Below are 18497 nucleotides of genomic sequence, written 5' to 3'. Positions count from 1 at the left end.
CATATCACCAATCTTCAGGTCTTGTTGTACCTTGCACCACTTGGGTCTCTGCTGCAATCTAGATAAATACTCACTGCTCCAACGATTCCAGAAATGTTGAAATAACCTTTGCACGTTCCTCCAACGGTCACTGCAGCTCATGGTTTCTCGAATTTGGTTAGATTCTGGACTAGCGCTTAAAGCCGCTCCGGTTAAAAAGTGTCCTGGTGTTATCGCCTCCAAGTCGCTACAATCACTTGAAGCTGGTACTAAAGGCCTAGAATTAAGACAGAATTCAATTTTTGTTATTAATGTCAAAAATTCCTCGTATGTTAAAATAAGTGTTCCTAAACATCTTTTTAAGTGATGTTTCATAGACTTGATACCCGCTTACCAAAGCCCTCCAAAATGAGGGGCAGAGGGAGGATTAAACAACCATTTAATATTTTCTGAAGAAATATAACCCTGTAGCTGTTCATCACGTTGAACAATAGAAAAGGCTTTCCCTAATTCTTTATTAGCTCCTATAAAATTCGTTGCAGAATCACTGTGAATTTCACACGGTTTGCCTCTACGAGCTATAAACCGCTTAAGTGTCGCGAGGAATGATTTTGTTGAAAGATCTCCAACTAATTCTAAGTGTATTGCTCTTGTAGTAAAACAAATAGACATACGTAACACTTAAAAGATTTTGACTCCTCTACCAGGACGATATTTAACGTTAAATGGTCCTGCTAAATCAATCCCTACACGAAAAAAGCACTACTTTGAGTAACTCTTGAAGCGGGTAAATCTGCCATTAGCTGAGTTGAAGTTTGCGCTCTAACTCTACGGCAGATAACACATTGGTTTATACACTTTCTTATAATATCTCTAGCATTCACAATCCAAAATCTATGTCGTATGACAGAAGTGAGTAGCTGCGTACCTGCGTGAAGATACGTGTCATGATAATGCTTAATAATTAAACGCGTAATATTGTGATTCTTAGGTAAAATCATAGGATGTTTCTGATTATTTGAAACTGTAGAGTTTCTGAGCCTTCCGCCTACACGCATTACTCCCGCGGAATCCAAGAAAGGACTTAAAGACAGTAATTTACTTGATGTCTTCAAGGGTTTACCAGATTCTAAACAGAATAATTCTTCTGGAAATTCGGCTCTTTGCACAATCCTAATAATCATAGAAGTAACTTCACAGAATTCTTCAGTAGATAAATAACCCTTTATATGCTCTGTAGGTAACTTACTACAATTATTTCTGAATCTTAAACACCACGCTAACACTCGACATAACTTTAACCATGATCAAAATCTTGAAAACACACTAGGCTCTTCAAATTTGGAAATATTTGAACTGAAACTCTTTTTCAATTCCTTCAACATAACCTCACCCTCTAATTCTACACTTGAATTTTGCTGTACATGAATTACGGATTCGTTTAACCACTGCGGTCCCTTCATCCATAACTCACATTGTAAGAGTTCTGATGGAATAAAACCTCTGGTCCCACAGTCTGCAGGATTTTCTGTCCCAGCAACATAATTCCATTGAATACCTGGAACAGCTTCCTGGATTTTTGCAACTCGATTTGCCACAATAGGTAGCCAACGGCGAGGTTCGGACGAAACCCATGCCAATGTAACCCGCGAGTCGGTCCATGCGTAAATATTGTTAATAGGCAGTTCTATGCATGAGAATACTGCATGTAAGAGGTTTGCTAAAAGTAACGCAGCACACAACTCTAGTCTCGGAAGAGACTGGGTTTTTAAGGGCGCTACTCTGGTTTTCGATGTCAGAAGGCTGACTTTGACTGACGAATCAAGGTTGATTGTTCGGAGATAGATGACTGCCCAATAAGCCTTTTCTGAAGCGTCGCAGAAAGCATGGATATCAATCACTACTGCCTTCGGACTCAAGACATACCTCGGAAATTGTAAGCTTGAAAGTAAGGGCAATTCTAGATAGAAACGCTTCCATTTCCTACTTATTCTCTTATCAACGAGTTCATCCCAACCCAGCTGTAAGTTCCATAACTCTTGTAATAATATTTTCGCGTATATTATTGTTGGCGCTAATCATCCCATTGGATCAAAGATTTTGGCTACTTCTGATAAAGTAGTCCTCTTAGTAAACTCTTTATCACTTATGCATACCGAAAAATGAAACGTATCACTAGAGTTGTTCCAATTAATTCCCAATACTTTTACTTTCTTGTCACTGTTTATTTCAAGAGAAATACTGGATTCTCGTAAGCACTCGGGAATATTCTCTAAAATAGCTGAACTGTTTGAAATCCACTTCCTTAAGCGAAATCCACCCCTTTTCATCATTTCATTCAACTGCTGAACTAGAACATTCGCTTCCTCTTCACTTTGTGCCCCTGAAAGCAAATCATCAACATAAAAATCACGAAGGGCAATTTTTGATGCTAAAGGAAATCTCACTTGTTCATCTAATGCAAGTTGTTTCATTACACTAGTAGACAAATATGGCGCACAGGCAGTCCCATATGTAACTGTCACTAATCTAAATGTACTCAAAGGCTCACTAGGACTATCCCTCCAAAGCATTCGTTGCCAATTTGTATCTTCTGGGTGGACACGAATTTGTCTGAACATCTTCTCTACATCGGCACATACTGCAATTTTGTGAGTTCTAAACCGTAGAAGAATTGGAAACAGCTCTTGCTGAACTCTTGGCCCAACCATCAAAATATCATTCAATGAAAGACCCGATGTCGTTTTAGCTGAAGCATCGAAAACAACTCTCAGTTTAGTCGTAGTACTTGATTCCTTTAATACGGCATGATGAGGCATGTAATACGTAGAGTCAATAAGAATCTCTCCCTCAGGCACTCCCTCCATATGTCTCAGCTCAATGTATTCCCTCATGAAATCCTTATACTGTTCATATATCTGAGGCCTTTTTAGAAGTGAATTTTCTAAAGATTGGAATCTACGCATAGCTAATTGTCTGGAATCTCCAAGCTGAGAAGGCGGAGAGTGAAACGGTAATTTCACAGTATATACCCCACTTTCCTCTCTCGTATATGTAGATTTGAAATAATCTTCACATGCTCTCTCCGATTTAGTAAGCATGTCAAACGTAGGTACAGCATCAGATTTCCAAAAGTCAGACAGCATCCGATCAGTTTCTACTTGTATATTATTAACATAGATAGTAGGATTAATTTCTGTTGAATTATTCACACTACCTGAAATAATCCATCCTAGTTCAGAACGAGAAGCTACCGGTTTACCTTCTTCGCATTTAATTATTTCTCCCTTTAAAAGAGGTAAGGCAATATCTACGCCTAAAAGTATATCAACAGGCCCACTTTTGTAAAACGTTGGATCTGCTAACATTAAATCATTATATTCCTCAACGTACTTCTTATCCAATGTAAAATGCGGCAAAGTTCCAATAATTCTATTGATGATAAATACTGGTGTTTTAAATGACACTTTCGCCGGAAAATGCGGAACGAAGTTTATTTCCGTAATCCCATTAGTTTTCGTATCCAAAGACCCTAAACATGAAATAAAAACTCTGGCATTTCTTCTTGCTAACCCTAGCCTTTGTACACAATCTTCAGAAATCAGGCTTGCTTGACTGCCAGGGTCAAGGAGGGCTCTACACAACTGGTATTCACCCGATGAATCTAACACTTTAATAACAGCCGTACATAATAAAACTTCACTCTGAAAATTAAAGTCTGAAACACAAGATTTAATTACTGGACTAGAACTTGCGATATTCTCTCCTGACCCAGCCGATTGAGCGCGAGGTTCTGGCCCAGGGAAAAATGGCTTAGCCGTCACTGATAATTCATTCGAACTGTTCGTAACTCCTTTACGTGCCTTTGGTTCATTTTGAACTCTTTCGAAATGCAGTAGTGTGTGATGATTTTTAAAGCACTTTTTACATTTATGTGTACTTCTACACTCGAAAGCTTTATGGTTTGAAACCAAACAATTAAAACAAACATTATTTCTCTTGACAAAATTAACGCGTTCCTGAACATTCAAATTTAAAAACTTATTACATTTAAAAACTGAATGACCGGCTTTACAATACGTACACTGCGCGCGAATCTCTGAAGCCAATGAAGTCAATTTGTCTTTTGTAACTTGTTTTTTAACACCTTGCGTTTTACCTGCTTGCAAGGTTCTGGCATGAGATTTCAAGAACTCTAGCAGATTATTAAGCGTTGGTATTTCCTCACTCTTTAATGTTCTTTCCCCCCATCCTCTCGTCGAAGAATCCAATTTAAACTGTACTATTAACATTAAAAAAGTATCCGCGAATTGCTGCACTTTGAATCCTAGATTTTCAAACGAACATACACACTCTCTTACAGTGTCTACTAACGCTAATATCTGACTAGGAATTTCAGATTGTAAATTTGATAAATACAAGATTTTCTTTAATAACGATGAAAGTAATTCTCTCTTATGTGAAAATCTTTGACACAATAAATGCCACGCTATTTCGAAATTCCTGTCACAAATAGTTAAAGCTTGAACAATCCGCAAAGCATCTCCTTTTAAAGAACCCTTTAAATATTGTAGCTTTTGTGCACCTGATAAACGGTCATTATCCACTATCGCCGTTTTAAATAAATCAGAAAATGATAACCATTCTTCAGTACTGCCACTAAATACAGGAAGAGTTAGCTTAGGTAAGCGTATACTCGCTATTTCACAAGATTTAGTTTCCACACTAATGTCTTTAACATTCTTAACTCTGGTTAGCATTAAAATTAACTCATCAACAGTATCTTGTATGACCTGTTGTTCTTCTATAAATACATCAATATCTTTTTCTTCACACACTACAAATATGTTACTAAAAATATCCGAAAGTTCAGTCATTAAGACATTTAATCTAGATTTAAAAAGTTCTAACTGATCAACATCAGCAGAATCGTAAGTCACGGTAATTTTCTCTTTCAGTTTACTTAACTTAGCTTTATCTACACGCTTTTTAGTCTTAAGCGTTGTAAATTCCATTATCTAATAAGAAAGATAAAAAAACACACTGACTCACCAAATTTACTGCGACTCCGTAGCTGACGGACCATAAAACATGTACGTTCCGTTGTTTAAAAATAGTGGACTGTAAATTGACTTGATATTACTTCAGTATAGAACCCAAAAAACCTCAGACTCATAACGTTGACCGAAACTTCTTTATTGACTTTCAAAGAGTAAGTTAGTTGAGGAACGGCGAAGACCACACAAACTCCGACTTCAGTGGCGGCTTACCAAACACAAACTCAGAAGAGCCTTTGCTTAGTTGAAACTCCAGTAATTCACAGCAACCTCGAAGCTCTAACCGCGAGCTTTAAAAACCTAACAAATTTGCGTCTGCGCCGCTCCTCGGTACAAAGAAAGAAATACAATTTGCATAACATCGAACATATAAGAGTAAAGAAACTGAGATCACTGATCCGGGTAACAGAGTGGATATATACATAAATATATTTATATACGTTTGGTGCGGCTGATTGCAACCAAAATACGAGGTGCACATCTATATGTTATAGCAGTCCTATATACAAAATTTTACCGTTCTGAGGCTACTCGTTTTTGCGTTATGCGAGATACGTACGTACGTACATACGTTCGTACAAACGCCACGAAAAATTCTCTTCAGAATTCATTTTAAAGCAGCTTTATAATTTTTTTGGAGGAAAATAGTCTTTTATTCTGTCCTTACGTACAGTTATCACGCAAAAACATCGTTAAATTGCATTCGATAGCGGTCAAAATGGATATTTTCGTTAAAATATGCTGCCTGAAACTTTTCGCTATTACAATACTTCCTTTTTACTTCGTAAAAGGAAGTAAAAATTGTTTTAAAACGGATTTAGAAAAGATTTTTTCCGTGACGTCTTCACATGTCTACGTATCTTGCACAACTCAAAAAAAGAGTAGCTTCAGAAGGATGAAATTTAGTGTAAGAGACTGCTATAACATGCAGTTGTTCCCCTATCCTTTCGGTTGCAATTGGCCGAGAATTTTTATTTTTATATGTTGGTAAATTGTGCATTTTTGCTTTAAAAGTGATTTAATTATGTTGTTCTTATGTTCCAGTTAAGCCTTTCATGCCTTTTGTTAATATGAATGTAATAATTGTAGAATTATCAACAATTTAAACTCAAAACGTTACGAGTAGAATTCCTGAAACTTATCCAAGTGTACAACATATAGTAAGGTGTAAAATAACATGAAAAGAAATTACCAGACAATTATGGTGTTATAGAAATTAGCATAAGTATAAAATGAACAATTAGGATGTGCCAGTTTAATAGGAAAATTACCTTCACTATGGAGTATGATATCCCCTAGAAGCAATACTGCATATACAGCGATGTGTAATGCTGTCAATTATGCGGTCTTTTAGTTCTGAATGAAGTGCATTTGCAAGCGCGGGAAGGGTCTGAAGAGAAGGACTGAGAGCAGCTATACATCTTTCTAGAGCATCTCAAGCATGCTAGATAGGATTTAGGTCCGGTGATCGAGCCTGTCACATTTTTCGCTGAATTGTTTGCTTCTAAAGATAATCATCCACAATGTGAGCTCTGTGCGGTCTAGAGTTGTCGTCTTGTAGCAGGAAACCATCACTTGTTGTCCCTGTTTTAGAGAGCACATAATCATCAAGGATGTCATCTCTATAGATCTGAGCATTCACGGTTCCACGCGGAAAGACATGGGGGGTCTGGGCGTCCATCTAAAGAGATACCACTCCAAACGCAGACACTTCTTCCTCCGTATGCATCTCTTTTTACGGATGTTTGATGAATGATAACGGGTTCCAGGTCCTATCCAAATCAAATAATACCTACTATCGCTTTGGAGGCTAAACTTAAACTCATTCACAAGGAGAACAGACCTCCATTGATCAGCCATTCAGTGGACATATTGACGTGTCCACTTCAAATGTTCCCTTCTATGACATGACGTGACCGGCACTACGACGCAAACCGCGAGGGAAACTGTCCCTGAAATTCCTGCTTTGCCTGTTTTAAATTAACACATTATGCCTTATTGAATTAATATGAAACACTTATTCAATTAATTCAACTACTATTATTCAAAATATAACAATGGATGAGGAAAACTAAATCCTTAATCGTTGTCGTATGTTTCTACATTACAACAATTCGCAAAGAACAATAGTTTAAACAATTCGCAAAGACTAGGTGTAACCATTCATCGTCAACTGAAATGAACGATTGATTCCGACATTTTATTCGAAGATCCAAATTGTGTGTTGACCCACCAATAAAACATGAAGTAAAATATGACAGTGACGAAGGATTTCTTCTTGATATTCGAGTGAAGCTGCTAAGCAAAGACGGTATTTTAGCTATGACTGCAAAATTCTTAGAAAAGTTACCCGTCTGTTCTAGAGTTGCCGAATTCTTGCTGAATCTGATAAGACTTGCAAAATTTTCACTAACACCAGACATAAAAATAAACTGTTTTCATAATGTACTAGTGCATATTTGTTCGGTACGGAATAATAAAACAAAAGTATTTAAAAAGGATTTATAACATTTTCAAGTTTGCTTTAATTTTTTCCGGTATTGCTCATTTACGTGCTTTTTGTGCGAAGTTTTCGAACTTCTGAAAATCTCAAAAATATTTATTGCAATAAAGTTTGCATTTAAGCATGAAACAGCATGAAATGCTGTTTATTGCGTTAGCCCAAATGCATTAGAATTTTCGAGTTGTAGTATAGAGGATTCTCTAGAGGAAATGAAGATATTACATATTTGAAGAGAAGAAGAAGAAACATATTTTCCTACTATAGAAACTTACCAGAATATCCTTTTCCTTTGTCCCGCATTTTTCGGGAAATTCTTCGCAGAATTTTGATCTTCGGATCCTGAAAATAAAAGCAAAAATGCGGCAAAATGGAGAATTCTCTTTATATTATTTCGAGAATTCGACAAGAAATTTTCTGGTCGGATTCCTATAGACAAGTGGAAATAAATAATTCTTTCTCAATGTGCAGAAACCATTTATTATAAAGGCAGGTTATTTAATGTTCCAGATATAAATGCTATAAAACTACTTATTGTTTTTAAATAATTTTTTAAAGTACACACACACACATACATATGTCTCACTTGAGTATAAAGTAAATGAAAGTATATACAAAGTGTAAGTAAAGTAATTATGATCCATATAATGCATAAATATAAGTGAATGCATTTATTTAACTTTCAGGCATGTTACATTTATTTCGTTTTCTGCTTAATTCTTTAACCATGTACAGATACTTATTCGGGGAAGCCGGAGCAGAAAACGTGGGAAGCAAACTGTGCTGTCGCAAATCCTGATCTTTTTAGTTGATAGTTGGATAAGCTAACCCCTTACTTAGTTATTTATTTATTATGTACTCTGCCGTTAGGCACTACACCAAGAGGAAGGAATGCTCCGGAGAGGACTTTTAAGGGAAACTGGATCGTATTTACGTTGCACATGGGAAAACTACAAAAACGCCCATGTAGTCAGCCTGTTTTGCCTGGTCTGAACCTCGGACCGAAATACCAGTATTCAGCGATTTTACTACTTGGCAACTGGTGGGCACAAAAACTTGTGAGGTAATCTATGTCAATTTTAAGGACATCAGGTAACGTAATTCTCACATCTTCGAGCAGCACAAAAGTAAATTCAATGATAATCTTTGACTGTTATTCAATCCCCTAAAGAAAGAAAGAAATGGAAATGGCTTTGTAGAACCATCGCACTAATCTAAATATTATTTAGTGTAAAAGCCGATTATGATTGTCAAACCATTATTATCCACAAGTATATAAATGGCGTCATAAAATCCATAGATTGAAAGCTTGTACTACTTTTTATAAAGGTCTTTCAAATTATGAGTTTAATTTATAAAATGTCTTGACAAAGTCAAAAAACTTTGTTAAAACGATTTCTTAACTGAGGAATTTATAAAATGAATTTTTCATAAAGTCCTCAGTTAAGAAATCGCTAAGTTGCTCTAATGCTAACTGAACTAGATTTCACGGTCTTCTGAGGAAGAATACTACCTGAAGAAGAGAGATCTAAGTTGGTTGATTCCTTCGAAATCAATAGACTTTTCCAAGAAATGTAGACCAACCTAAGCTTGAACTTCTGCGTAACTTAGTTTACATAGCTATTGCATTTGAAATAATAAATCATATTTTGAATGTTTTCTCGCAATGCGTATTAGCAATAACATAACCTCAATATTTTATGAGCGCTATATTAACAAGTGTTCATTCATTACTGCATCAGAAAGGCAACATAAAACAACAAATCAATTTTGAGGGCAATATCTTGACTACTGATTATTATGATATTACTCATTTAGTATGAGAAATTTTCTGAGGAACTTTGAACAAAAATTGACCAGCATATATTTCTTTTAAAAAGCTTCAAAAACTCATTTGTGATTTCAGTAAAGCTCTTCATATTTTATTGCAATTCTTGATATTTCTTTTGTTATCAGCCTAGCAATATCCAGGTTATACCTTTGGTTTAACGTGAATTTTAATTGCTATCATTCTTTAAACAATATACGCAATGAATTTCATTTATTCTGATTCCTCATTTAAGTTTCTAAAAGCGTTATTGGCAGAGGCCTTACGTAAGTGCCTGCGTCACTAGCGTTTTTTAAGAAACATACGACAACGATTAATTTTGAAATGGAGCGGTATACATAGGTTTATTATAGACAGTTGTTATTTTTAGGATGAAAGGCAAAATAACCGAATTAAAATGGAAAATTAAGGGACTGGTGCAAATTAAGTTAGTATTTTACTTTAAACATTTTTATCTTACATGCATATAGATAATCAAGTAGATACCATTTCGAGTGTATACATTTATTTACTTACTCACGTAGCATATGTATATATGTAATAATTTTGAAGATAAGACGGAGATCCTGAAAATAATGACCATTACAGCAATTCTTTTATTTCTTGATAAAACGATATTTCAGATGTTAAGGAATATTTTTATGCGTCACTGATAAATTAGCGCAGTACGCGCATCCGTTAAGAGGAAGTGTGGCATAGCAAGCAAATTGCCAGGACGGAATTGAGAGCAAAAGTGTGACTAATCCAAAATGAAATTCCTATTCAGAAGGATTTAGTTTTAGTTTAGCCTTGTCCCCATTAGCTACTTTTAAGTTAAGTTCTCAAACTTGAAATTATTATTGTTTGAAGCTTTCTATAAGCATTTGCGTCATAATTGTAATATGAGCATCCTGTGACGAGCATTAATTTTGAAGTGACGCAGTTTAGAGAGACTTATTATAAGTATTCGATATCTTAAAGATGGAAAAAGAAACCAACTAAATTGAAATTAGAGTTAAGGGACTATTGCAAATTATATTTTGAATTCTGATTTGTATATTTTTATCATACATTTATATATGTTTTATCAAATTAATTTTAAAAGCATTTTATAAATTTACTGTCATTTAAATTTAATGTTTTTTTAATAAAATGAAACATTTGACTGCGCATAATTATACGATTTTAACGAAAAGCAATTTTTAACCAAGCAAAGTATTTTGAGATAGAGATATTCGTAGGAAGAAAAGTGAATTGCGAATAACATAATTTATTTCTGATTTAAAACGTTACCGTCTAATGCCAAAAATCGTCAAAAATGCAAAAGTTTTACCCTTCAATTCAAATGACAACAGATCTAATTGATCAGAAGAGATCTATTCATCGGTTATTTCATTCGAAAAGAAGGAAATGCGTATTATTGCAAAACACTTTTCCTAGAAATATGTCCTGACATCGTAAATGAATTGTCATCTATAATGGACTGCCGACAAAGAAAATTTCTAACAAGTTGTTACACTTTTCCGCCTCTAATTTCTGTGAATAACGTTTCGTAACTTTATTCGTAATTTTTTTTTAAATTATGATGTTAATATCTGTAGCATTCAAGGTCTTTTTCAAGGTATTTGCTTTGTAATAAGTATCCATTGTTCTTGAACCAACCAGTTAATCTTTTACTGCTTGAAACTTTAATTTTTTAATAGCTGCATTAAGTTTTCTCTTTATTTTCTTCAATTTTCTACCTATAAATTACATAGGCTTTTGTAAATAAAAACATTTATTTGCGAATAGTTTCTGCATATGTTTGGCTTGAATATATGGCAGTTCTTCAGGGAAAGATTTCATTTTAATACGAAGTTTGCAACTATTGTTTGATCAATACATCTCGTGTACACTACTCAGTAACTAGGCAATATTCAGTATCCAGGGCATAATCATACGTAATGCTTAGGATCCAAAGTCTATTACGAACGCTGCAAAGTTTGGGTGAAAGGTTTCATGTTTTAGAAGGTACCAAAATTCTGCTTCAATAACTCATCATCCCATTTTTCTAGGCCCCGCCAAAGGCCAAAAGGTTAAGGCCGCTGAATACTAGTAGTTCCATCTCCTTGGGTAAAGTGCGGAAGGGAACCATCTGTATAGATGTGAAAACATTAATAAATAAGATTGCGTTCGAGAGTAGTTTCCAGAGAAATGGCACGCAGTGCTTCAGGATAAATAGTTATACATTTTTATTTTCTGACTTAGGTCCAGTCTTGCATCAAGGTCCATGTAGTCCAGGGGTTAACAAGAAAGCATGATCAATAGGTGTATTGTTAATTAAATGGAAACAGTCAATATCATGTACACATTGAATAAACCTTAAGTTTTCAGGTAATGTTCTTGATTGTGACTGCAGTGGCATTAAAAAGAGTTATTAGGGAGCTTAATTAACTTGTTATATAGGAAGTTGCATCTTTTTAACAACATTAATCATTTTTTTTTTTTTTGTTAGTATCTACATCGTCAAAACAGGAGTGGTCTTGACTCCTCCAGAAATGATTCGTAAACCTGGTTTTAAAAAGTCTCCAGGCTATTGCTCAGCCTACCACAAGCAGAAACCAACACTTCGTTAGAATAGTTCAGGACAAGCTGAATATACATTTTATAAGATGTATTTAAAGTTTATCTGTTACAGCCTCAATTAACTCCGGCTAATCGTTCAAGAATATATAGCCTTTTTTTCTGCTTTTGAGATAATATGCTCAGCATGTCGCCTTCAAGTTGGCTTGTTGTCGAAGATGCGGCCCAAGTCTGTTGAAAAATCATTAAGTTATATATGGTGGTGTATTTAATTATGGCAAAGCACACGAGGGCTATCTGCCTAAGGGGAGGGATACCTTCGTGGAGGACTTTCTAAGGGAACTGGCTCGTATACACGTTACACATGGGGAAAACCACGAAAACGCCCATGCAGCCAGCCCGTTCGCGGGATTCGAACCTCGGACAGAACTACCAGTGTTCAGCGACTTTACCGCTCGGCCGCTGGTGGGCCTAAGTTATATAAGTCTACCCTGAAAGACGAGTTTGGAAACACAGAATTGTTAGTTAAGAGTGAGATACTGGCTGGTAGTTTTATTTATGTTTGCTGATATATTGTTCTTCTTGCACCAATGTTCAAGTAGCTCCAGGTTTTCATTTTCAGTCATTTTTTTCACATAGCTACATCAAAGGACTAAATCCCTCCAAATGGAGCCTGTTTTATATTAATTCATCAAAAGTTATCAGATCAGGGAGGTCATTTATAAAAATATTAAACATAACGAGGTTAATTACAGTGTCCTGTGGTAGACCAGTTTCATTTTGCTTAAATTTCGAAGTGTGATTTCCAAAGCGAGTTGTGCATACCCTTTGAGAAGGAAAATCTTTTATCCGCTAGAACATCTTGCCATCAACACCTATGATCTTTGAGAAGTTTCTTCCTTTTTAAGAAATTCTTGATAGTCTTATCAGCTTCTTTTTCCTCACTTTCTTTGTGCATTACATCTGATTCTTGTTGGTCAGTTAAATATTCATTTGACAGAGATGCTGAGTAAGATTTAATCATTAAAATCTTCGTTGTTGACGTCCAAGTTTAGTTCATGCATGAAGCTAACTATTTCATCTAAAATAGCTTAAGAATTTTCTTCAAAACTGATAAAATCCCTCATCATTTTATTGGCATAAATTGTTTCCAGGAACCTGTTACTGTTGACTCTTTTATTTCAACCCACGAGTCTTATTGAGTTCCATACATGATAGTTCTTCTAAAAATCTCTTAATGTAGGCCTACCTTTCGTGCTAGTTGTCTTGATGACCTGATTCATTATTATCCTCATATAATATAATTAAAACGCAACTAGTATCACCGTGTGATCCGTGGGCTGTACAAGGCAGGTAGCATTAAGAAGAAAAACGCAACATTGATTTCCGGGTATAAATTCTGCAAAAATTTTAGATGTCCCGGTATCTGATGTAACAATGTTTTAACTTATAAATTTTGTCTGCACAATATCGCTAAATTGCAATGTGAACCAATCTTTAAATATTACCGCAGTGACCCAAGCCTTTTTATTTCAATTTCATGTCACTGGAAGCAATTATTTACCTTTCCTCTTTCAAGTCTCTAAGCATTTGTGCGTGCTAAACTAAAAGTGGCTTCAATTTTAAATTAGGCTTTCACCAAGAAGCAATGCTAATCAGTTCTTAGAAGGTTTATGTCTAGGGACAACTACATAGTTCTTCTTTCGATAAAATGGACGATTAGGAGTTTTTTTTTTTTTTTTTTTTTCAAATAAACCCTTTTGTGTGCATTTAATATTTGGCCAAAAGAATATTCATAATATTTATCTACAATAATACACCATGTACAATAATAATAATGAGGAAATAAATTCTTTTTCAGTATCTTTATCTGCATCAGTCAATTCTCCACTGAATTTAATATTATGTGAAAATTAACTCGTTTTAAACTTGTCGAACTAGACGTTACTTGCTTGAACCACCGCGTTAGAATCCTCTTTAATATAGTTATCCTTTCTGGATGCTAAGTAAGAGCCTTAATTCATAATGACAAAAATTTTCCATTTCACCCCTCACTCTGCCGTGATCGTAGAGCAGTTTATGTCGTGCGGACGGCCGGTTAAGCTAAAGGTTCATCGCTTTCAAAACACCTTATTATTTCCGATCATATTCTAGATCGTAAGAGGCCTTAATTTCTTTTGGTACTTATCAACACTGCAGTTTCTCAATTTCTCACTTTGTGGATACTTTGTATTTAAACATTAACAAATAAATTGGAAAACACACAACGTACCGACACGTGCTCTAACACAAGACTAAACCTTTTTAGCGCATTGATTGTATTTACAATGGGCTTCCGCCTCAGCGTCTTGGAACACTAGTGACGTTTCAAAGGACTCCGAGAAGTCTACTATTTTAGGAGGCATTGCATGAGCATCGCAAGCTACCGCTTTCCGTGGGAGTGACTGCATGGAAGCCGACAATTTTTGCTCTATCGACTAAGATCATTAAAAATTAGAGTTTTTAAAAATATGCGAAGCAGCCGAATTGTGTGAAAGTCTGAGATCACCTGTAATTTTGAGAACTGCAGAGTGACAAACAAATTTCGCCAAGTGAGAGGCTAAATCACCAAACATCTTGGTTTCGATTTCTATGAGCCATTTAAAAAATAGGTAAAAAAGGTTCCTTTTTTGGATTTTGATTGAGCTCAGACGCAAGTCCTCCTTCTTCAGAAGCCTCCCCCCCCCCAAGAAAGGGGGGTCCTAAAAATTTGCAGAATATTCCCTTTTACTTTAGAAAACAAATTCCTTGAAACCAACTTCCACAAACTAGGGTCGGTTTAATAGCTTAATTTAAAATTTTACACTGCGTGTTCTCTTGCCCTCCGTATATCAATATGAAGGCTGTAGCATGACTCAAATATTTTCCAGAAACGTTATAAACAGCTCATAAGTAAACTTTTGCATTAAAGACTTTATAAAAACTTCATGAAGAAACTTCTAAACGTTTCTAATTAAAATACCGTGAAAATACCAGTTTACATAATTTTAGATAATTTTATTCTAAATTAGTTGAATTCCATTACAGTTTTGAAAGATATTATTTTTATCGTTTAATGTTACCAAAATAGCTGTGGACAAACGTGATCATATTAAGCTGCCCTATTATAATGCCAATTTTACAATTGAACAAACCATCACTCCAACAAAACATATGTGCATGCACATGGTATTTCATGCATGTGCATTTATACAGGCCGGTATGAATTTCATACTAGATACTATTTGTATATTCACACCAATCCTAACACGAATATGTATTTAAAAATTTAGAAATGAATACGCGATTGAAAAATTAGATGAATTAAAATCAACCAAACAACTGCTAGGACTGCTGCTGTTTGATAAAAAACCAAACTCTTAAGAGATGTATAGAATACATAATTATCTTGTACTGCACAACAGCACAGATATATTTGGATTATGGCGAAATCCCACTTGAGCTTGAGGGAAGGTGTGCCTACGTAGGGAACTATCTAAGGAAAATTGGCTTGTAATCACGTTATACGTAGAAAATTCGAAAATGAGACGGGAGAACAAACCTAACATTCATACAAAGTTACAGAAAGAAATATGAAGAACACTTTTAGGAATGGAACGCTAGATTCATACCATTCACATTGTTCATAACATAAAGTGATATTAATCATCTGAACATTTTTACTTTCTTGTACAAATTAAAGGATGTATTGCAATCGCGAAACATTTCACGTATCATATTTCAACGAAATTTTGACAGCTCTCGAATCCATCTGAATGATGTTTTTGCTTGACAAATGTTTGCTTTACAAATACTTGCTTACGTACAGACAAAATAAAGGACACTTTTTTTCCCAAAACGGATTGTAAAATGGATTGATTAAAAATAGATTCAGAAGAGATTTTTTCATGACGTCTACACATACGTGCGTACGTACATACATATGTATGTATATCGCATAACTCAAAAACGAGTAGCTGCAGAACGTTGAAACATGCAGCATTTGTTTTTGCTATAGCATGTAGTTGTGTATTTCTCTTTTTGGTTGTAATCGGCCGCACCAAACGTATTGTTGCCTTCTACGGTTCGTGGATTTGGAGTGATTGACGACAACGCTTGACGAAGAATCAAAACACAATTTATTCGCTAGTATTTCACAGTAGGTCAGTCGTCGAAAAAACTACGACAAACTCGCTGAAACAATCAACAACACCCCAGCCTTCAGACTGTCATGCTATAACAGTGAAGACAGCTTCAGGACAAAACACTATATACAGCTCCCGACTTGGTCGCTCACTCTCGGAGCTCAAGGTACTCTTCACGATAAAACTCACGATACACTGACGATAAACTCAGAATAAACTACTATATACTGAACGATACACTAACTCTCGATACACTGCTACTCCACGTACAGACAGAGTTTATATAGCTTTTGGCTTGCCCTTGTGAACATTCTGGGCCAAACCGGTAAGAATTCCCCAGAATGTTCTCCATCCGTCTCTTGCACTTCGCCAGATTTGTCGCCAAATGTTGCCAAATGGGAGCTATCGAGCCAACTCTGGCAACTCTGCCTTGCCTTTCCATTTTCTGGCAACCTTAAACCCGCTTTGTGGGGAAGCTATCTTACCGCGGCTGGGCAATTCGTAATATATATATATATATAATGTTGTATGATCTTAAATTCACTTAGTTACATGCATACTAATATATATATATATATATATACACCTGTTCTGTTATTCGGATCGGTGAGCTCAGTTTTTTGTTTTTATATGGTCGTATATTGCGCATTTTTTGTTTTAAAAGTGACTGAACTATGTTATTCTTATGATCTGGTTAAGGTTTTTATACCTTCAGTTAATATGCATGCAGTAGTTGTAGAATTATCAACAATTTAAAAGTTTAAGTGGCGCTAAGCTTAAAGAGGCCACCATTTGCTTAAGTTTGAAACTTTTACTAGAATACTGGATCAGTTGTTGCATCAACTTCAGTATTTCTCTCCTCACTGGGAACAAAAGTTAACTTTAAATTTTGTGCACTGAAAATTTTGTCTCCCTGCCCACTGGTCAAATTGCTTGTTTTTGCGTTGAAACTCTAATCTTACTTGTAAAAGTTTTTTTGAACTGTTTTACCTATATTTAGTGTTTTATGCTTTTCTGTATTTTAAAATTTTTAATGAAGATAATTTGAGTTTTTATGTATATTTGCTTTGCGAACAGAATTCATTGAATGACAGATGTATCTCTTATAAAATTCGAGGAAATAAGTTTAAATGAAGTGCAGCAAAAATATATATATAATTTAATAGGGCGTATAAGGAAATAATGTGGTGTCCACATCAGATATTTTATTTATGCTTACATAAACATATTTGTAATTAAAATAATACAGCTATTTTCAAATTTTCGCAGTTAGAAAATCTAGGAGAATGTTGCCAGTTTTGTGAAGTTTGCAGACATTTATTAAAAATATATATATTCTCACACACCAGATTTGAAGAATTTTAAGTCTGTTTGTTACCTACTCTGAAGAAGAATTTTTTCGATTGGGACATAATTGAAATATTATTTCCTACAAACGCTTTACCCAACCTAACTGAAAGGCATTTTGAAATATCACTGAATGAATTATTAGTCTTTGTTCATGACGGCCTTCAGATATTTTAGATAAATGTGTCGCTTGAAAAAAAATTTCAAATACAGAAGTAGATTTGAAGTGAAAAGAATTGGTAAATTTAATTTTAAGAACGGATAAAAAATAAAGTTCTTTCGCTTGAAAAGTATGAATAGTGCAAATAATGTGAAGAAATGATTTTTTACAATAAAGAAATGTGTGTTATTTTATTTTTATTTTGTTTGGTCATCCATTCTTCTATTGTTTCATTCGTATTTTGCTTTCAGAAAATATCGTAATCATTACTAATTGCTAACACCCCGCGAAGGCAAATACTGTGTTAAAGCAATAGTTCTCAAATGTTTTTGTATTGCGATGTATTGTTATCAAAATATTTCTTATTCAAGAGACAAGGAATGTAGTATAATTCCTACAAAGATGTGCGATGTTATGCCAAAAACATTTCAAAACTCGCAAGATATAAAAATTTAGAAATTTGAGGGTGAATATCACGCCATCTACAAGGATGCCGGAATGTAGAGATGACTGAGCATCCCCCCCTTGAGTTCCTAGAATGGGGATTTGAAGAACCAAAAGTACGGGAGTCATAATTCAAAGTTTTGCATGTAAATTACGATCGACTCTACTATTGCTTGTTTTAGTCATGACCATTTTTGTAAATTTTGAAGAGTCACATATTTTGCTAAAATTAATCGTTTTTGCCGAGTTCAGATTACAGATTTTTAATGCATCTTACTTACCCATTCTCAACTTTTGATCTTCTGAATGGGCCTGGGATATATTAAAAATACTAAACATTAAATTACTGTTATTACAAGAGCATCATATAATCATACTCGAAAAGAAAATAAATTTTCCCTATTTGACACAAGCTATACAGAATGTTAATTTCTTCTAAAATGCACAACTGCAGACAACAAATATTTCAAAATTTAAT

General features: G+C 34.9%; 1 protein-coding gene across 2 annotated transcripts in view; it reads right to left on the bottom strand.

The window, feature by feature from the left end:
• The window catches only part of LOC118191322 (epithelial sodium channel subunit beta-like), a 138620-nt gene that overhangs the window by 96257 nt on the left and 23866 nt on the right, over positions 1-18497 (bottom strand). The window contains exon 2 of one of the 2 annotated variants that reach the window (XM_085821720.1): positions 7812-7878. In XM_085821720.1, the coding sequence (XP_085677846.1) occupies positions 7812-7878 (67 nt within the window). Of the gene's footprint in view, positions 1-5031; positions 5259-7811; positions 7879-18497 lie in introns of those variants that run through there. The other variant, XM_085821721.1, reaches the window with a different exon arrangement.

The sequence above is a fragment of the Stegodyphus dumicola genome, chromosome 8 (genome assembly GCF_044657685.1).
Source record: "Stegodyphus dumicola isolate Sdum_Otavi_A_Nest chromosome 8, ASM4465768v1".
NCBI lineage: Eukaryota > Metazoa > Arthropoda > Arachnida > Araneae > Eresidae > Stegodyphus > Stegodyphus dumicola.
This window is presented reverse-complemented; position numbering and strand designations above follow the sequence as displayed.